At 33.0% G+C, this 20,845-nt stretch overlaps 1 protein-coding gene across 1 annotated transcript in view; it reads right to left on the bottom strand.

Moving 5' to 3' along the window:
- The window catches only part of LOC118186408 (glutamate receptor ionotropic, NMDA 3A-like), a 221,883-nt gene that overhangs the window by 80,160 nt on the left and 120,878 nt on the right, over window positions 1–20,845 (bottom strand). The window contains exons 5-6 of the mRNA XM_085812593.1: window positions 9,059–9,471; window positions 4,018–4,310 (exon numbers count right to left, since the gene is read on the bottom strand). Of these exons, the coding sequence (XP_085668719.1) occupies window positions 4,018–4,310; window positions 9,059–9,471 (706 nt within the window). The remainder of the gene's footprint in view (window positions 1–4,017; window positions 4,311–9,058; window positions 9,472–20,845) is intronic.

Below are 20,845 nucleotides of genomic sequence, written 5' to 3'. Positions count from 1 at the left end.
CATAAAGGTAACATAAAGGTAAACATAAAGGTAACACACAAAACACTACTTTTTTTTAGTGTTTTGTGTGTTACCTTTATGTTTATTATTGTTTATCATGTTCTTCGCCCTTAAACCATAAAATTCAATTAAAACAGCAATATCACAAAATATTTAAAACAACGTATCTTAGAATTTTCGATACGGTAGCTGGAGATATTTTTTTTTTCGGTTTTTTTCTTCGTATAGTGTTGCCATTGCTAGCTTTGAAATCGTTGAGTTTCTTAATCAAAAACTCATAAATCTTAAACAAAATATGAAATAGATAATGAAACGAAGGCCGAATTTGGTCTTCCAACTGCCCGTATTCGGGTGGAAACGTACGTTATTCAACATTGGATGGCTCTAGGTACCGTTGTTTCATCACAATGCGAGAAACATACATACATTTATGCAGATTCTTCATTATTTAATTTCTTTAAATGTAATACAGTGTTGTAATATTTGGTCGCAACAGTTTAAAAAGTGATTCACCGTTTATAGTGAATCAACGCAAAATTTCAAAATGAAATTAATAGCCCTTCTGGGCAAACTGACCCTTACTCCCAAAAGGGCGTTTTTTTAACGTTTTGTGTGTTACCTTTATTTATTAAATATCATGTTCTTTGCACTTAAAACACATAAATTCAATTCAATAGCATTATCACAAAATATTTAAAAACAGCATATCTTTAGAATTTCAACCTTTGGGATAAAATTGTTCGTTGTTGATAGTTTTATCGATCGTTGCAAATAATTTTAAATGCTAATCGATCGTAAAAATACTTTTCTTTTGTTATTGATAAATGGAAATGAATAATAATAAATAGAAAGAAGGCGGGAGGGAAATACCATTTAGAAAGTGTACAAGTAGAAAGTTAATTTACTTTGCAAGTAATTATTTATAGCAAGGGCAAAGAGATAAATAAATAATTGTCGGGGATGAAAAATCGATGCAACGTAGAACATTTTGTAGAGATATGTAGCATTCACTACATTAAAGACTAAATATTTAGTCCAAGCAACACAAACTTTAAAACCACTTCCTGTTTTTCTTCTTTGTACGAAGTAAAGGAAGCGTTATGAACGTGGAAAAATTTCGGTTGTCCCATTTCCAGGGAAATATCTATTTTGATAGTTCCCGTACTCATTGGAAGTACTTTTTGGGTGACGTCTGTACCTACAAATAGAATAAAGGACTCCTTTTTCCAAAACGGATTGTAAAATGGATTCACTGTCGACTTTTCCCTGACGTTTGTACGTACGCATGTACGTATTTCAACGTACGTATATAATTTCAAAACGATTACCCATAGAACGATTAAATTTTGTATATTGGACTGCTATGACATTTGGTTGTACACCTGCCTTTTTTTTATTGAAACCAGCAGTACCAAAAGTACAAATATACCCACCCACTTCGGCTTAAAAGTCTTTACCCAGCCTTTATTTTCGCAATGGCTGGTCGCAGAACGTATGCTTCCAATTACAGAAGTGTTTTATATGACGAAAATATTCATGTTTGGGCAATGTCAAATTTACAAAAAACTTAATTTAGGAAAATTAACAAAATTTAACGTTTAATGCGGTCTCCTGGTTTCTATACTTATATTTGGGAAAGTTTTTATACTCGTTATGAAAAAATAAAAATTGAAGAAGTTTGACTCTCGCACGACAAAAATTAATCGGGGTATTAAATTTCAAAATTTACAGTTTTTGATTTGCCCCATGGAATCGTTTAATTCAGCTAGAATAGTTCGAAAAATATGTTTAAATGAAGTGGAGCAAAAATTTATTGTGTAATTTAGTAGCCATACAAGGAAGTCACTGGTGTCCACTTTAGACGTTATTAGCTTTAGTAAAGCTTCATTTTGACCACTGACGTCTACATTTGACACTATATGGTTTTTGTCGCCAGACTCTATTGTAAATTATTTTACGTTATTTTGATAAATACTTTGCTGGCCAGTAATGGTACACCGTGAAGGAAACATGCAACAAATATCGATTTTGCATGAAAGGTACTACATATCGGGATGTGCAAATGATTATCATTGCAGCAGCGTACAAAGCAGGTATGAGAAACGCCATCGCATAAAAGTATAAATAGGAAGATTTCAGAGCATTTATAGTCTTCTCGTTTGGAAGGTTCTCATTTGGCAGTGTATTTAAACGTTGTTTGCTTAGACGTCGTGTTATCCCTCGTGTAAGAAGGTTAAACTCCTACCACGCAGGAGAATTAGACTGCAGTAGAATCGTAGCATAACGGAAGCGTTGCTTCGTGCTGACCGAGAAAACATGACTGCCAGGAAAATAAGGAACTGATAAGTCCCGGAGGGCCATACAGGATGCCAATAGTCTTAAGCTCATAATTCCGATAGGATAGGCATGTTGTCCTCTTAACCTTTTGAGATCGTACATATCACATACCCTATGCTGGGAATATGGCTCATATGCAGGACAATAAGTGGACACCATGTCTACATCTACAGCGCTACGAACTGTTACTCCGACGACTTTACTCGCAACTTTCCTTGATGCTGAAACAGCGCACACCTACAGTGGGGCAGCGAATGATGACACTGGACACAGGAATGGCACCACATCGTCTTTTCACACGAGTCCATGTTCTCCGTACAGCATCACAAAGGACGTATCAGAGGAAGAAGCTACAATAGAGAACAAATGGCTTAGCAAATTGCTTGCTGGTATGGTGTACCATCCTAGACATCTTTTGTTCACATAGCCAGTAAGATGGGCAGCCATCGTTACACTTCTGACTTAAGGCCCTATCCTCTATCCTTGAAGTTTGTGTGACACTGTCTTTTAACAAGATAATGCACTACCACATGTTGTCCGTGTTGTCCCGACCTTCCTCAGTGCTTACTGCATTCCACTGCTGCCCTGGCCAGCACGTTCTACAGATGTCACATCCACTGAGAATTCTGGCCATGGGTTGCCGATAGACTTGTATGCTAGGCCAGCACGTTCTACAGATGTCACATCCACTGAGAATTATGGCCATGGGTTGCCGATAGACTTGTATGCTAGGCCAGCACGTTCTACAGATGTCACATCCAATGAGAATTCTGGCCATGAGTTGCCGATAGACTGGTATGCTACGACGATTGATGAACTCTGGCACAGAGTGGAAGGATCAGGGAATGAGATACCTATATGTTACAACTCGAACGCGAAATGAGCGAAAGTTTCTCTTCAGGGGAGTCGAAAAACGAACTTGGAAGAGAGCAATCGCTCACTCGGTTTTCTCTCGATAGAATTTGATACGAAGGGGGGATAATCCCCATCTTTTGATTTGAAATTAATCTCGAATTGTGTATATATTGTAATATAAAAGATGTGTGTAAATAAAAGTCGTTAAGACTTAATTGAAGTAGTGATTTGAATCGAATATAGTAATCGAAAGCTCTCCCAAATAGAACTATGGAATATAGAAATGACACTATACGTTTATCCACCGGCAACCAGTGACTCAACCGTGTTAAAAAAAGTAACAATATTATTAAGAATCAAACCCACTAAATTTTTAAATATTAATAAAAAACTTTTAAAAAACCACAGGAGAAAACACCATATGTTTCCAAATTCAGAAATTACTCAGCTGCAAATTTAACTATGTATTCTCTCATTACGTTATATATGTACAAGAAATAAGATTCTGCTATTTTAATATCAGGCAATATAATTTACGTTTTAGATTTATTTAAAATATGAACTTTAGTTACAGACACCCAGGATACTGATTTTAAATGATTAAACCAACCATATACAAACATTTCATTGCAATCCTAAATATAAATCAAAACTGCTAGTTATTTCAAAAATGGACGATAACCACGAGCTATAAGACAATAATAATATGACCATTACAGTCATTTTCACTATATAAATTAAACTTGAAAATTACATAACTTTAAACTTTCAATAAGCACATCAATTTAAAAGTAACCAAGTAACTGCTAAATGAGGGTTATTTACCGGTACCACCCTGTACTGGGACGAAGTGAGGCAAGAAACTCCAGAGTGGAAATATGGGACGGAGAAATCGATGGCGCCCTGCCGGGCACTGGTCATGCTAAAGGCGGCAAATGTCATGTGAGCCGCACCCGACACCAAATCTGCAGTGATACCGTTCCAGCGGTTACCTCGCCTTGTTCCAAACAGGCCGTCTGCTACTAAATACAAATCAAATTCGAAGTGAAGGTCACGAGATAAAGCTAACAGCAAGGCGATAGAGATTCCGGCGCAGCAAGTTATGTTGTATAGAACTCCTGAAAGAAAAAGAGGAAAGAATCATTAAAACAGAAACTACTGGCAGATGTTTATGTAAGATTTTAGAACTTGGAAGAAAACATTTAGAAGCTGTGAGTTATGAAATATAAGCATATGTAATTTCTGTAAAATCTGTATACAAATTATTTATTATCATTCATTAAATGTGCTAATAAGCTAAAGTAACATCAACTGAGCCATTTTCTTGAAAAGCGGTGTAATTCCATTTTATATTATACCAGCTGTTACCCGGTATGCGTTGCAGTGCTACTTAAAGGGAAGAAAGTGTTTGTGTTTTAATTCTTTTTATTGAAATGCTTTTGGATACACAAAATTTTTTTCTCCATCTGGGGCGGGCAGTTTCACTTTCTACACACATAACAACATTTCTGGTACTTCATTCTTAAATGTGACGGCTCTGCAACACCACATAATGTATCCATTTTTCCAACGACCACACTTGGATGAAGGGTGTTACCATAATTAGCATCGTAATAGAATGCACCAAGATTTAAATCAGCGTGCAGTGTTCGTCTTGATCCAGCAGTGCGTACTCGATTATTTTCCAATCTAGCTTCCCGTCGCGGGCCTATTTCACAACTGCACAAAAGTATCGCCACTGAGGGAGGGATTTTCAAAAATGGACCAGTAAGCTTCTATTGCTCTTGTGAGGTTGAAACTTTGAAACGGTGCATATGAGCGCATATTGATGTTTGCGTTTTATTTTGAGGGTCTTTCGCAGTTATAAATTGTGTGGCATATAAATGCTGTTATCATTTTAGTAAAAAATCTCGCAGTGCTTTCATTTTATAAGTTTATTTAATAGTCAACATTTCACTTTAGCGAAACTTATCACGCACTGATATTCTGATTAATGTCCGTGGCATATTATCGCGAAAATGGCTCAAGCTACAATTAACCTCGAATACAGAGGCTGTTCGCACATTTTTTAGACGACTTTGGTAAGCGGTAATAAAAAATCGTTTGCTGTAAAAGAAGTAATTACATTTACGCTCTTTCTGAAGAGAAATATGCATACTCCGTTATCCAAAAACGATGTGAGAGTCAGGGTTTTGTGATATCTAAAGCGTCGATAGGTAATATCATCAACAAGAAAGGAAAAAAAAAATGTCAAATTGGAGCCTCAAGTGGGACAAAAATTCCAAACAAGTATCGCAGAAAAAAACGGACATCTTCGACTATTGCAAAGGTACGTTGTTTAAAGTTCAGAGAAAATCCCCCTAGTCAGAGGACAGTTGCAAAATCATTGAAATGCTCGGTGTCCACTGTAAACAAAATGATAAACGTTGATTTAAATCTTAAGAAAGCGAAAAAACGCAATGTGCATCGTCTTCTTCCAAAGCATATCGCTCAACGCAGGACACGCTGCAGAATTCTATATGAGAAACACTTATCCAAAGAAAAATGGAAAACAATTGTCACAATAGATGAAGCATGGGTGTATTTAAATGATTGTAACAAAAAAGAGCCATTTGTTATCATAAAAGGGGAGAAAAAATTTAAGTACATGGTTCAAAGAATCGAAAGAATGTTTTTCTAAGAGATTCATGATTGTTACTGGTTTTTCTTATAATGGCAAGTTAAAAATAAAGAGAGTGCAAAAAAATGTCAAGCTTAACTCCAAATACTATCAGGGACATATTTTATCGCCAATATTTCTGAACGAAATACCATCGCTTTACCCACAGTGCCATCATCTGTGACACTCCATCAGGACAAAGCTAGCAGTCACACATCAAATTCCACTGTAAATTTCCTAAACGAAATGGAACAAAAAACTGGCCATACCCTTCACTGATATCCCTACTATATCTCCCGATGTGTCACCTATGGATTTTTGTGCTTTCGGACTTTTAAAAACTGCATTATCCAAACGTTGTCCCAATACCCTAACAGGACTTTGGAAAGCTGTTCGGGAGGAATGGGAGAGAATACCTCTTCTGCCACTTCAAAAGGCATTATTATCCTGGAAATTGCGGTGTGGAAAGATAGTTTAGAATAAGGGATGTCAAATAGAACATTTAAAACACAGGAATTTTATGTAATTTAGTTTTGTGAATACAATATACATAGTCTAAAAAATCTGTGAACAGCCTCTGTATTATGCATTTACTAACACCTGTGGATTAACAGTATAATTTTTTTATTCAGCTGAGAATTACTGGAAGCGTTACAATAAATCTAGCATTTTCTTATCTCGATCACTTAAATAAAACTGTGCATTGTCCATTATTATAGAAAATTTTTTCCATACAGACTGCAATAAAAAAAGGTAAAGACTTTTGCTATTGACATATCTTAATTATGCTTTTATTTGATTTAACTTCGCACTGAATTTTTCACAAGAAATCCATGGTGCTTCAACTATTTTGTGCAGGAAACTACGTGGCAAAACATTTTCAACAGTTTTCTACGTCTTAAAAGCGTGACTTAGGTTATGTATTAAATTTATACATAGCATTGTTTTAACTGGGTATATCTACATAAAATAGAACTTTTCTGAAATGATATACCGATTTTTTCCATATTCCATTATCTTCTACGACACAAATTATACCTAGACAGTAAATTTTGTAAAACTTGGTGACAAAATTACCGGGAAATATAAAAATTTATCTTGGCGCACTTTTTTCAGTTTGCGCCAAGAATAATTCACTTGGCGAAATTCTTAATTTATCGTTTCGTATGTGCCTTTCTAATTTTTTCATTGTGCATGAGCAGAAAAAATGTGCATACTTCATCTTTCAAATAAATTTAACAAAGTCTGTACAGCCCATTTGCGGGTATTATCAATTTAAAAAAAATTAAGCCAAATTTCAAAACGCGCCAAAATGTAAATTCACATATATCTTAGGAAAATTTGAATAAAAACCTCTAATCTTCTGCAGGTATGGTTTGAAATGCATTTACTTTAAGATGACTGCAAAGGTTTTATGCGCTATAATTCAAACTCTTTCCCCGAAAAATTTATAAAAATTACTAAATGAAGCTAATATTTTACGAGCTAATTTTTTAAAAACCATTCGCGCGATTAAAAAAAAAAACTTGCAACTTTAGCTTATATATTTATTTATTTATTTATTTTAGTTTATATATATCAACTTTAGTTTATATATTTATCGAAATATGGAAAAACCCCGGTATGCCATTTCACAAAAAGTCCGATTTTGTATCAGAATACCTATGTTAGAACAATGTTATATGTACACTGCGAGGAAAAAAAAGACAGTTCTATATCTCCCGTTCTACTGGGCCGATTGACAAAATTCAAATTGCGTTTTTCATGTCTCGAAAGCGCAACTTAGGATATATATTAGATTTATATATAGGATTGTTCTAACATAGGTATTTTGACACAAAATCCGACTTTTTCTGAAATAATATACCAATGTTTTTCCATATTTCGATTCTACGGCTCAAATAATGCCTAGATATTAAATTTTGAAAAATTTGGTGCGAAATTTACGGAGAAATTAAAAAATTTATCTTGGCGAAATTTTTTTCAGTTTGGTCACATTCTTAATATGTGGCAAGCAATTATCCTTTCCCTTCCATTATGCCGGAGCAGAAAAAGAGGCACCTCGTTCCTACCCTTTTACATTGCGCATGAGCGGAAAAAAAGTCCCATCGTTTTTACTTCCAAATAATTTTAGAAAAGTGTCTAAACCACATCTGATGTTTTATCGCTATCAACAAATATGCCAAATTTAAACACCCACAAATATATAAATTTAGGTGTATATCTTCGGAAATTTTGAATAAAAAAACTGTAATTTTTTGCAGGTATGCTTAGAAATATATCTACTTCAAGAAGATGGTAAAAAAAAATTATAGATTATAATTCAAAAAAGTTTTTGAAAAAATTTATAAAAAAATATTGAAAAATATAAATTTTAAAAATAAATCCCCCCCCAAAACGGGTGAATTTTACTTGGAATGAATCTCAATTTAGAAATGTGAAAGGAAGAATCAAATAAGCTTAATAAAAAAAGAGAAATTAATGAATATATACCAAACTCAATTAACATTGAGGGGCTAAAATTTTGAGAGCTAATTTTTTTAAAAATTACCCGTGCGATTTTTACAAAATTTGGTTGTTTGTCATAATTTGAATCGTAGAATTGAAATGTGGAAAAAAATGGGTATGTTATTTGAGGGAAAAGCCCGATTTTGTGTCAAAATACTTATGTTAGAACGATGTTATATATAAATCTAATACATATTCCTAAGTCGCGCTTTTGAGACATGAAAAGCGCAAGTTGAATTTTATCAATCGGGCCAGTAGAACAGGAGATATAGAACTGTCCCTTTTTTGGGGCGGTGTACATGTAATATATATATATATATATCCTAAATTGCGCTTTCGAGACATGAAAAAATTAGTTAAATTTAGTCAATCAGCCCAGTAGAACGAGAGATATAGATATGTCCTATTCTTTGTGCAAGGTGTACAATCTGTCTATCATAAGAAAAGCTCTCGCCAGTTAGTCTGCAGCTGTCTGTTGCCATAGAAACGAGCCTTGTCCCATTTTCCGTAGGGGTGTCTTGAAGACGAATGATAAAGTCTTTCCCCTCAGCCTACAATCGCCGAAAGCAAAATAACAATAAAGCAACTCTTAGTCCTGCCGCTATAACGACCGCCAGACACTGTGGCGGGGCTGTTCTCGTAGACAGACAGTACATAAGGAAATGTATGAGGATTAGTCAACTATTAAAGTAGGCTTACCTTCGGATCTGCCGACTGCATAATCAGCGAATATGGCAACAATGGCATCCTTGTCACTGGTATCCACTTGCAGACAAGGCACTCCAATGAGGCAACTCCCATTCTCGACCCGGGTTCCCGGCTTCACGAAGGGAGGTGAGAAAGCCGTCACCACGCGGAATCGTTGACGACCTCCGTGAGAAGAGGGCCTAGAGAGGGGCCCACCCCTTCGCGGACCCGTTAAGCCGCTCGAGGGGGCCCTCAACCACACCACGGCGTCCATGGAAACACGGGATCCGGTTACGTTGCCTAGGCGCTTCCACCGACGCCGAGGACCGTTGGGCCCGGAAACGAGATTTAAAATTTCGAACACAGGTGGCTCCAAACCTTCTCTGGACACCGGACTTTCCCTTTCTAGCTGCCGGCGAATAACTCTGTAAAAAGACAATGTATGAAATAAGGCAATGAAGATAACAGAATAAATTAATTTGGTGATTCTTTACATTATGGTAACTTGGCTATTTTTTGGCGAAACTTTGGCGAGCAACCCTGTTACAGCTACCTGCTAGTTTTCTTTTTTGGTCGCCATTTTGATGTCACGAAGTAAAGGCATTTTTTTATTACTCAACATTTTTTCCAACGATCCGCTAGCCAAATTACGCATATGCTAGAACTTTTATGGAACAAAAATACTTAACCATGACGAAGATTAGGTGCGAAATTGGGAGAAAGTGTACAATCGCCCACTGCTTGCCGCTTTTTTAAGAACTGCACATACACGGTATCCATGTACACGTGGACCTATTTTCACTTAAAAAAAAATCCCAGAATTGCACAAAAAGGGCATTGCGCACACTCTTGACTTAATCCATGCACACATCGACCTATTTTCACTTAAAAAGTCAAAGAAAATTGACAAAAATCCAATTCTTCTTACTCTTGTAAAAAGCGCCAAACAAATAAGTGGGCGATTCAGCACTTGAGCAGCGAAATTGTTTCTAAGTGCTTGTTAGCTAAAATCCCCATTGGAATTTTCTGGAAAATGGTCACATGACATGTCTCATGATCTCTCATTTCTCCGAGACAAAATAATTTGTGATTCGAACTGTGTACTTCTCAGATTATTGCTAAAGTCCTAGCTAGTAACCTTTATCGCCTTACCAAAATGTCGCCAAACTACCTGTTACCATATTCTAAAGATTAGCCATTAATTTTTTTGAAGATATTAAAATACAGTTAGGTAAACTGATTTTTCCATAAAACTTTTTTTATTGGTAACAATGCAAACAATTGGTAAAAACTGCACCAGCAGATATTCTTGATTTTATCTTGCATATATGGGATCCAGTTAGTTGTCCACTTACCCCATTAAGCTTGTTTTTAATGCAAATTGTGGGGAAAAAAAAAAAAAAAAAAAAAGAGGGAGAGTTCTTTGTCTCTCATTCTACTAGTCCGATTGACGAAATTCAAATTGTGTTTTTGATGTCTCGAAAGCGCAACTTAGGTTATGTATTAGATTTATATATAGCATTATTCTAACATGGGTATTTTGACACAAAAATGGATTTTTTTCTGAAACGACATGCCCTTTTTTCCCCATATTTCGATTTTATGATTTAAATTATGCCTAAATATTAAATGTAAAATTTTTTTCGAAATTTACTGAGAAATTCAAAAATTTATCTTGGCGCATTTTTTTTCAGTTTTCGCCAAGAATAGTTTACTAGGCGAACTTTTTAAATTATGGCAACTTATATTCCTTTCCTTTTCTTCATTGCAGAGGAGCGAAAAAAAATAATCATTCATTTTCTATCATATAATGTTAGCAAAGTGCGTAAACTACGATTGGCATTATTATTGCTTAAAATAAAATTGCAATTTTTCAAAACGCCGCAATCTGTAAAATCATGTGTATCTTAGAAAATTTTAAGTAAAAAAACTCTAGTTTTTTGCAGGTGTGCCTGAAAATACATCTACTTAAATATGACGTTAAAAATTTTATAGATTATAATACAAATTTTGTCGAAAAATTTACCAAAAATGTTTAAAAATACAAATTTTAAAAATAAATCATAAAAACTGTGCGGATTGTATTTGGATAAAGCCTAAATTTCGAATTCTGGAAGAAGGAATTAAGTAAGTTTATTAAAAAAAGAGAAATTAATAAATATGTGTCAAATTGAATTAACACTGAGAAGCTAAAATTTTGAGGGCTAATTTTTTAAAGATTACTCGTGCGATTTTTACAAAACTTGGCAGTTTGGCATAATTTGAGTCGTAGAATTGAAATGAGGAAAATAAAAAATGGCATGTAATTTCATAAAAAGTCCGATTTCGTGTCAAAAACCTATATTAGTATACAGCTATATATAAATATAATACCTATCCGAGGCCGCGCTATGAAGATATGAAAAAACCAATATCAATTTCATCAATCTGTCCAGCAGAACGGGAAATATAGAAATTTCCCATTTTTAGTCCAAAGGGGCTTTTATCCTGATGGACTATTGTTTTCGTTTCGCGATTTTGCGTCTATTCACTACAAAAGGAGAATCAGTTTTCAAACTGTTGCCACAAAGTATTATCGCCGTGTGTAATATTTAAAAAAATTAAATAACGACAAATCTGCATAAATGTATGTAAGTTTCTCGGATTGTGATAAAACAACGGTACCTAGGAGCCATCGAATTTTGAATGACGTAATCCTCCTAAGAATATGGGCACCTGGAAGCCCTAATTTGAAATTTGGAATTTGCTATATTATCGATTTCATATTTTTTAAAACTTTCAAGAATTTTTGATTAACAAACTCAAGCATTTCAAAGCTTAAAATAAAAATACGATGTGTACACCAAATGACTTCCTTGTACGGAATATTAAATTATATGCATTTTTTATTGCATTTCATTTAAACTTATTGGATTGAATTAAATCTACTTCGCCGCCAGCGCATAAACCACAATAGAATAAATGCATTCTTTAAACTTCACTCTATTTGTTTACCATAAGAACAGTCTGGCTCTAGGTTCACTTAACAGTATTATATTTCGTTCATATTATAACCCAGAATGCACAAAATTTATATCATTTAAAGAATTATCTAATCTTTGCCACATGTTCTGTTCAAATACTGTAATGAAGCTAGAAGGCTAAAAGAAATTAAGCAACCAAAAAAAAAAAAAAAAAGGAAACAGTTTTTCACAGACGATTCAGTATTTTTCATTCAATTAATTCAGTTCTCACTTCGCGACAAGACATAAATACATAAAAACTCAAAATAACTGTATTAAAATTTACGAAATAAATCTTAAACACTTATTTCCTCGAAAAAATTCCAGACATGATTAAGCATGACTTAATTCGCAATAATAAATGAAGGATTTAACATTGTTGTTGCGAAGCTAAGTTTCTCTAGATTGGCAACAAATCCGCTACTCAGCTGTTTTAAATGTGAACAAGAGCAATGGCCGCCATCAAATTAGGCTTAGCGGCACTTAAAGAAATTTAAAATTGTTGATAATTCTAAAAATATTGGATATAGATTTACTAAAGGCATAAAAACCTTAACCAGAAGATAAGAACAACATAATTCAATCATTTTTAAAGCAAAAAATGTACAATTTACAAACATATAAGAGTAAAGAAACTGAGATCACTGAGCCGAGTAACGGAGTGGATATATATATAAATATATTTATATACGTTTGGCGCGGCCGATGGCAACCAAAATACCAGGTGTACATCTACATGTTATAGCAGTCCCTATATACAAAATTTCAACGTTCTGAGGCTACTCTTTTTTGAGTTATGCGAGATACGTACGTACGTCCGTATATACGTTCATACAGACGCCACGAAAAATTCTCTTCAGAATTCATTTTAAAGCAGTTTTATAATTTTTTGGAGGAAAAGAGTATTTTATTCTGTCCTTACGTACAGTTATTACGCAAAAACATCGTTAAATTGCATTCGCTAGCGGTCAAAATGGATATTTTCGTTGAAATATGCTGCCTGAAATTTTTATCTCCAGCGCGTGAAACCCTGTATCGGAAATTCTAAAGATACACTCATTTTAAAACTATTTTGCGATATTGCTGTTGAACTGAATTTTATGGTTTAAGATCGATGACCGTGATATTTACTAAATAAATGTAACACAAATTGTTAAAAAAAACGCTTCTTTGGACGTAACCTAAAATCTGAAACATTTCAGAATTTTTTTTATTTTTTTTTCGCAGTGAACCTTTAAGTAAGTGTTTAATATTTCGCGAATGTCTTTATAATACTAAGAACCTTAACAAGGTAAGCAAGGGAAACTTAGTGATAAATTTTTACATTATCATTAGCTTCAAAAAATGGATGACAGTAGGCTTATAAATATTGGTAAAATAAACTATAAGGCTTTTGTTGAATGAATGAGACATGCTGTTCTAACCTTTATTATAATACTAGTAGAAAGAAGTCTCTGGTTCTAGTTAAGGCAGATTGAGAGTAATGCATCTTACAACAGAGAGAACTTTACCGCTGTAATCCTTCTCTAGTAGTGATGCAAAAAATACGATTCAGAGTCATACATTTTTCAGTCTGATGGGATATGGAACCGACAGAAAAATTTCCATAGAAAAATTAACTAATTCTCTCTCATTATATCCGCAACAATGGCATGCAGTTTTTAATTATTCTCGTCTTTGTAATCAAATGGCCGTGAAAGCTCAAGTTCCATCCAATATTTCACCTACATTCCATTTTAGTCGACTAAATGTGGCAAAATATTCATTATAATTTATCAGAAATGAATAACGCGAACAAACAAACGCAAATACACACAAACAGACAAATATAGACTTTGTAAAACTCACAAATTTTTTATTATTAAACTGTGCGATTTGAAAGCGAACAGCAACAAAACTGTTCAAAATAAAGTATTTTTAAATTTTCAGATTTTTTTAAATTCATATCTTGGCTGATTGAAGTCGTACGAAGATGGAACCGTCGAAATGGCTTCCCACGAATTTATGGAATAGGAAATAATGTATTTAATGTTTGTCAATGCTACTTTTATTTTCGTTGTAAATCTTATAAATTTTTTATAAGCAAACTCTACGATTTGAAAGCGAGCAGTGGCAACACTTCTCGAAATAAATCAGATTTTTAGCTCCAGCTTGCGAGACTGTTGCCACTCAGAAAAATGAGGGAATAAATTATGGTTTTCAGAGTTTTTAATTAATATCTGTGATTTTCGCTACTTTTGTTTGGAAAAAAGTGGACGTCGACCTTTTCCAGGTCCAAGAAAAGAATTGTAGAAAGTTTAGTTGTAGTTGGTGACTGAGTTAGTCACGAACAAACAAACGCAGAGACATTCTTCGTTATATATATATATATATATATATATATATATATATATATATATATATGTCCAATCACTGATTGGATATTTAAAAATATGTTTTTAAATTAAAAATAATGTAATAAAATTTTTTAATCATATTATTTCTAAAGTATATTTCGATAAGGTTGTCTTACGTAATAAAGAAGAAGCAAATGGTGCAAATCAGTAATTTAATTTTTGTTCGGATAAATAGTGATATGATGTGATGACTCAAGAAATCCCATGTTTCGTTAGAGAGAGCATCGAGCTGAGTTTCTAGTTGTGGTTGACCTTCAGAGCCACTTTTCCTTTGCCTGTGTGTTTCAGAAAAAGATTTATCGGTATTTTGTTGGAATTGGGGTATGACACACCCCACGCGCTAGTCCGCGTAAAAGTGTTTTTCTGACTGAATATTTAGTTCAGAAATTTATTTCTGGAGTGTAACAGTAAATATTTCTACTCGCAAGTGATTTTAAAGTACTTGACATTAAATTCTTAAAAATTTCTAACTGCATTATGGTAAAAAGAATGCGTTCCTATGAACTGGAGATGCAACGCATGTGAAATTTATTAGAAATATTTGAAAGCGATGAAGATTGCATTTCGGAAACTGAAGATGAAGCTAAGAATATTTTCTACAATATTTTGGTTTCGAAAAAGATAAAACATTAATTCCTGATGTTCCTAAAAAAGCAAAAACTGTTTTTATGCTTTCAACATTATATAAAGATCATACTATAGATGATACTATTGGAGAAAATAAAACGTCAGGAATTATATGTTTTTATAATATGACTAAAGGAGCAGTGGATATGGGGGATGAAATGTCAGCCAATTATTCAATTGCCAGAATAACAAGGAGGTTGCCAATGGTAATTTTCTTTCTTGCACTGAATGTTGCTGTAATAAATACTTAAATTATATTACATTCAACTGTTAATCCACCAACCAGAAACAGAAGTCTGTTTTTGAAGGACTTGGCATTACAATTAATGAAAAAAGTATTGAACAAACATCAGGGGTTAGTACTTTTCCAAGAAATTGACGTACTGCATGCAAAACAAAAGCAGAAGTTTCGACGAAGAATTAAAACGAATACATGAAATTCCAAGCAACTAAGTATGAAAGATGTGATAAATTTTTTGACCTCGCGCAAAGGACAGAAGAACGTGAATGCAGTGTTTAAAATGTGAAAACATTCTGTGCCAAGAACACATGAATGTATTTCGTTCAAAGTGTGAAGAAAAAAAATAAGCATGGTGTATTAGAGATGAAATGAAACTTAGAGGCATGATGTTTATTTTTTATTATTTTCATTTATTTTAATTTTAATTATTATTCGGAATTATTTAAAATTATTTCGGAAATTAATTTGTTGAAACCCAATTATTATTCACTTATTTATAATACACGAGATTAACAACAACAAAAAAAGTTTTAAAACTAAATAATACTATTTTTATCATATTTTAAATATTGGGGTATGTGATACACCACGCGCCCACTCTAGTAACTTTTCTTGGTGCGACTTCCGCCGAGTTAATAAGTAGATATATCGTAATTTATATTTAAACTGAATAAATGTAATTGACTTCTATGTTAGCTGCTGCCGTGATTCTATGCTTTTGATTTCCAGAAATCTCGAGAAGCAGAAATTATTAGAATCTCTCGCGCCCCGATTTCAAAGCTATAAAAAGCCAGACAGAGAACATCTCATGTCAGTTGTACTTTAGTTAGTTGTTGTTATTGATGCGAATTCGGATTAGCTTTCAACGTTTATAATACTGTTGCTTGCGTACGGGTCGTTATGAAATGAATGCACAAGTCCGATGAAAAATGAAGAAAATTTATCATTATAAAAAAATTAAACCAAAATGCTTAAATTTTCTCAGATATTCGAGCAATATTACAATATCTCAGAGTAGTTATCTTTTAACTACTCAAACGTTTAAGAGAACTTAATTCCAAACAGCTGAAGAAAGCTAATCCGCGAAATCGTTACAGTCAACAAGAGCAGTTTTCTAAGCAAACTCTTAAGGAGACTCGTACACCTTAAAACAAAAGCCATAAGATCTTCGAATATGTGACTGTTGCAGGAATTAGGATAACTCATTTATTTTAAAAGCAATTGCTTCCAGCTTTTTATAGCTGACTACATAATATAGTTGCTTTCTGAAATAGTAATCAGAAAATTTATGTTGCCACAAATATTTTTATAATTTAATCCGCTTTGTGACAAAAGTTTACGTCATGTTTCCATATTTCGCGCACGATTTAAAACATTCTGTTGCATAATTTAATTCCAACTTTAATATATAGCTTTTATAACACTTGAAAACGACAGTGAACCGAAAATTCTAAGAATTTCATGTTAAATTTTTATTTTATCTGGAGTTGAGTTTATAAGATGTATTTTATTAAAAAAAATCTGTAATGTTTTCGTGCATAAAATTTTATAATATTAAAATATTCATCAGATTTTTGGTTCAGTTAGAAAATAGTGTCCATATAAAGAATTCCATCCAATTTCAAATATGTACCATCAGCCATTTTTAAAATATCATGCGCGCAAGGTGGAAACAGGACGAAAAATTTTGTCGCAAAGCGGATTAAATTTCAAAAATATTTGTGGCAACACAAATGTTTTGATTACTAGTTTCCAAAGCAGCTATTATGTAGTCAGCTGTAAAACGCTGGAAGTAACTGCTTTTAAAATAAACAAAATATTTCAATTCTTGCAACAGTCACATATTCGAAGATCATAAGGGGTTTAAGGTGTATGAGCCCCCTTAAAACAACAACAAACTAGCTAAAATCATCGAATTGAGAAGGTTTTCTCCTTTTTATAAAATTTTTACATCGCGCGCAAGAATTTTCTGGAACTTTCTCGAAATCAAAAAGAGATATTTATTTATTAAATGTTAAATGCACGTGCTCTTGTATTTTTAATTTTCCGGCTTAGCTTTCCTTTGATATTCGTCACGCGCTGCACTTCACGGGGAATAAACAATTTAATTTATAATTCACCTAACATTAGCTGTTTAAATACCAAATCCGTAACATTATTTTTTTAAAAGCGTAGCCACTGATATATTGCGCAAGATTGCGATATTATTAACATTTCAATGGATATGTGCATTCAATCTATTATGAACCCGTACGCATGCAACAATTTTAAATATTAAAAAAATCGTTGTCGACCAGTAAAAACTTTAAGTTAAATTTTAAAGTTCACTCATATTAATTAACCAATTATTTTATATTCCGAATCTGTACTGTCACTTCTCTCTTTCCGTTTTCCCGCCAGCACGCAAATTTGCTAGCGTGTATTGGTACGCGTTTGGAATTGTTTAGATAGAGCGTGTTCTTTCTTATAATGTTGCTTTATTCCTGCCCATAGTGTTGTCACGTCGGTGTAAGTTTAAAAGCCAACTTAAGCGGTTAAATTTCTCTGCACAGCCTTTGGCTAATAAATGCTTAGATTTAGTTTTAATATAAAATTCTACTTTTGAGTTCACGCCATAAATGCTGCCTGATTTATAAGCACTAAATGGGCCTTTTGTTCCACTTACTTAGTTTTAAAATCAAAGGGTTAAAATCAAGTTAAAATCAAAGTTTAAAATCACCTTCTTAAATTCTGGTTTATATTAGGTGAAGCAATAAGTCGTTTACACGTCTATTGGTAGATTTGCCACAAGTTAAATTTAGGGACAAGAACATTCTGTACAAAATAAAAGATATTATTTTAATTTCGTTTTACAAAATATTTTAGCAGTCATTTAACTAAATAAAACACAATTTCACTTCCTTGTATGAAGTGAAGGAAGTATGATAATCGCTAAAAATTTCGGTTACAATATTTCAATAAAAATATCATTTTAACCGCTCTCGAAATCACTTGAACGATGTCTTTGTTTGATATCTGTACGTATGTAGAGAGTAAAGGACTGCTTTTGCCAAAAAGGATTATAAAATAAATTCAGAAGAGATTTTTTTCTTGGCGTCTGTACGTACGTTCGTATGTACGTACCTGGCATAACTCAAGAACGAATTGCCGTAGAACGTTGAAAGTTTTTATATGGAGCTAATATGACATGTAGTTGTGCACCTCCTTTTTTCACTGTAATTGGCTCCAACAATCGTAAATAAATATATATATGTTTTCCGATTTTTACTTCCTTGTACGAAGTAAAAAGGAAGTATTGTAATCGCGAAAAGCTTCAGGAAGCATATTTCAACTAAAATATCCACTTTGACCGCTTTTGAATGCAATTTAACGATGATTTGCGTGATATCTGTACGCAAGGACAGAATAAAAGACTCTTTTCCTTTAAAAAAACTAAAAAACTGCTTTAAAATGAATTCTGATAAGAATTTTTCGTGGCGTCTGTACAAACGTATGTACGTACGTGCGTACGTACGTATCTCGCATAACTCAAAAACGAGTAGTCTCAGAACGTTGAAATTTTGTATATAAGACTACTATAACATGTAGATGTGCACCTCGTATTTTGGTTGCAATCGGCCCCGCGAAACGTATATAAATATATTTATATATATATCCACTCTGTTACCCGGCTCAGTGATCTCAGTTTCTTTACTCTTATATGTTTGTAAATTGTGCATTTTTTGCTTTAAAAATGATTGAATTATGTTGTTTTTATCTTCCGGTTAAGGGTTTTATGCCTTTAGTAAATCTATATCCAATATTTTTAGAATTATCAACAATTTTAAAATTGTTTAAGTGCCGCTAAGCCTAATTTGATGGCGGCCATTGCTCTTGTTCACATTTGAAACAGCTGAGTAGCGGATTTGTTGCCAATCTAGAGAAACTTAACTTCGCAACAACAAAAATAACGCCTTCATTTATTATTTAAATCATGCTTAATCCTTTCTGGAATTTTTTCGAGGAAAGAAGCGTTTAAGATTTACTTCGTAATTTTTAATACAGATATTTTGAGATTTTATGTATTTTGGCCTTGTCGCGAAGAGAAAACTGAATTAACTGAATGAGAAATACTCAATCGTCTCTGAAAAACTGTTTCTTTTTTGTTTTGTTTGCTTAATGTGTTTTATACATCGTTCTAGCTTTATTATAGTATTTGAATAGAACATGTGGCAACGATTAGATAATTATTTAAAAGATATAAATTTTGTGCCTTCTGAGTTATATTATGAACGAAATATAATACTGTTAAGTAAACCTAGCGCCAGAGTGTCGCTATGGTAAACAAAGTGAATTTTAAAGAATGCATTTATTCTATTGTGGTTTATGCGCTGTCGGCGAAGTAGGTTTAATTCAATCCAATAAGTTTAAATGAAATGCAAGAAAAAATGCGCATAATTTAATATTCCGTACAAGGAAGTCATGTGGTTTACACATCAGATTTTTTTTATCTGGCTTGGTCAGCTTAGGTTATTTTTTTTATTCTTATTTAAAGTGATTAATTACATTGCTCTTATGTTTAGGTTAAGGTTTTTATGCCTTTAGTTAATCTGCATGCAATAATTATAGAATTATCAGCAATTTAAACAATTTAATGGCTAGTTAAGCCTAAGGAAACGTCATTTATTTACATTTGAAACTCAGTAGAAGAGTGAATTAAGTGAGTTTCTGTCTTTTTGCCGAGTGGAAACAGTCCTGTGCTCTAAAAAATCTGCCTTTTTGCCCGCTGGTGGAATTGCTTGATTCTGAGTAGGAACTGTAATTTTAACTGTAAAGTTTTTTTAAAACTGTTTTAACTGTTTCTAGAGAGGTATGTTATTCTATATTTTACAGTTTTTAATATTTTGAGTTTTTATGTATTTTTGTCTTACCGCGAAGTCAGAACTGAATTAATTGAATGAGAAATATATATTTAACATGAAATTTCAGGAAATAAATTTAAATGAAATGCAGCAAAAAATGTGTATAATTTAATAGGCCATACAAGGAAGTCTGGTACCCGTGTCAGATTTCTTTTGAATAATAATCCTTGAATTTAAATAATAGCTTTTGCTTTCATAATATATAACAGAAATCATCTTTTAAATTTTAAATGATTTAAAAATTTAAAGATATTTTAACTAAATCTGATGACTTATTAAATTTCTATTAATAAATACCGTTTAAACTTAAACTTAAATTCATTAAAATTACTTAAAATTATCCATTAAATTAAATTATAGTGTAACTGCAGTTTTCTTTTCTTTTCTTTTTTTTTTCTTTTTTTTTTTTTTTCAGATGGATACTTTTCTTTTAAGAAAAAAAAAAAAAAAAAAAAAACAAACAAGTGTGCTAGAATTCTGTGCTGCGATTAAATTTTTAATCAGCAGGCGCATTCTTTGGGAATAATTTATAAGAGGATTTCTTTAGTAAAAATCAATGCATCGATTTGACTAAGCTTTCGAAAACACCTCTTACATTACGGTTATACAATCTTTTCCGAGCTTCTGAGTGG

The sequence above is a fragment of the Stegodyphus dumicola genome, chromosome 3 (genome assembly GCF_044657685.1).
Source record: "Stegodyphus dumicola isolate Sdum_Otavi_A_Nest chromosome 3, ASM4465768v1".
Classification (NCBI taxonomy): Eukaryota; Metazoa; Arthropoda; class Arachnida; order Araneae; family Eresidae; genus Stegodyphus; species Stegodyphus dumicola.
Note: the sequence above shows the minus strand (reverse complement) of the source record. Positions and strands in the feature narration are given on the sequence as shown.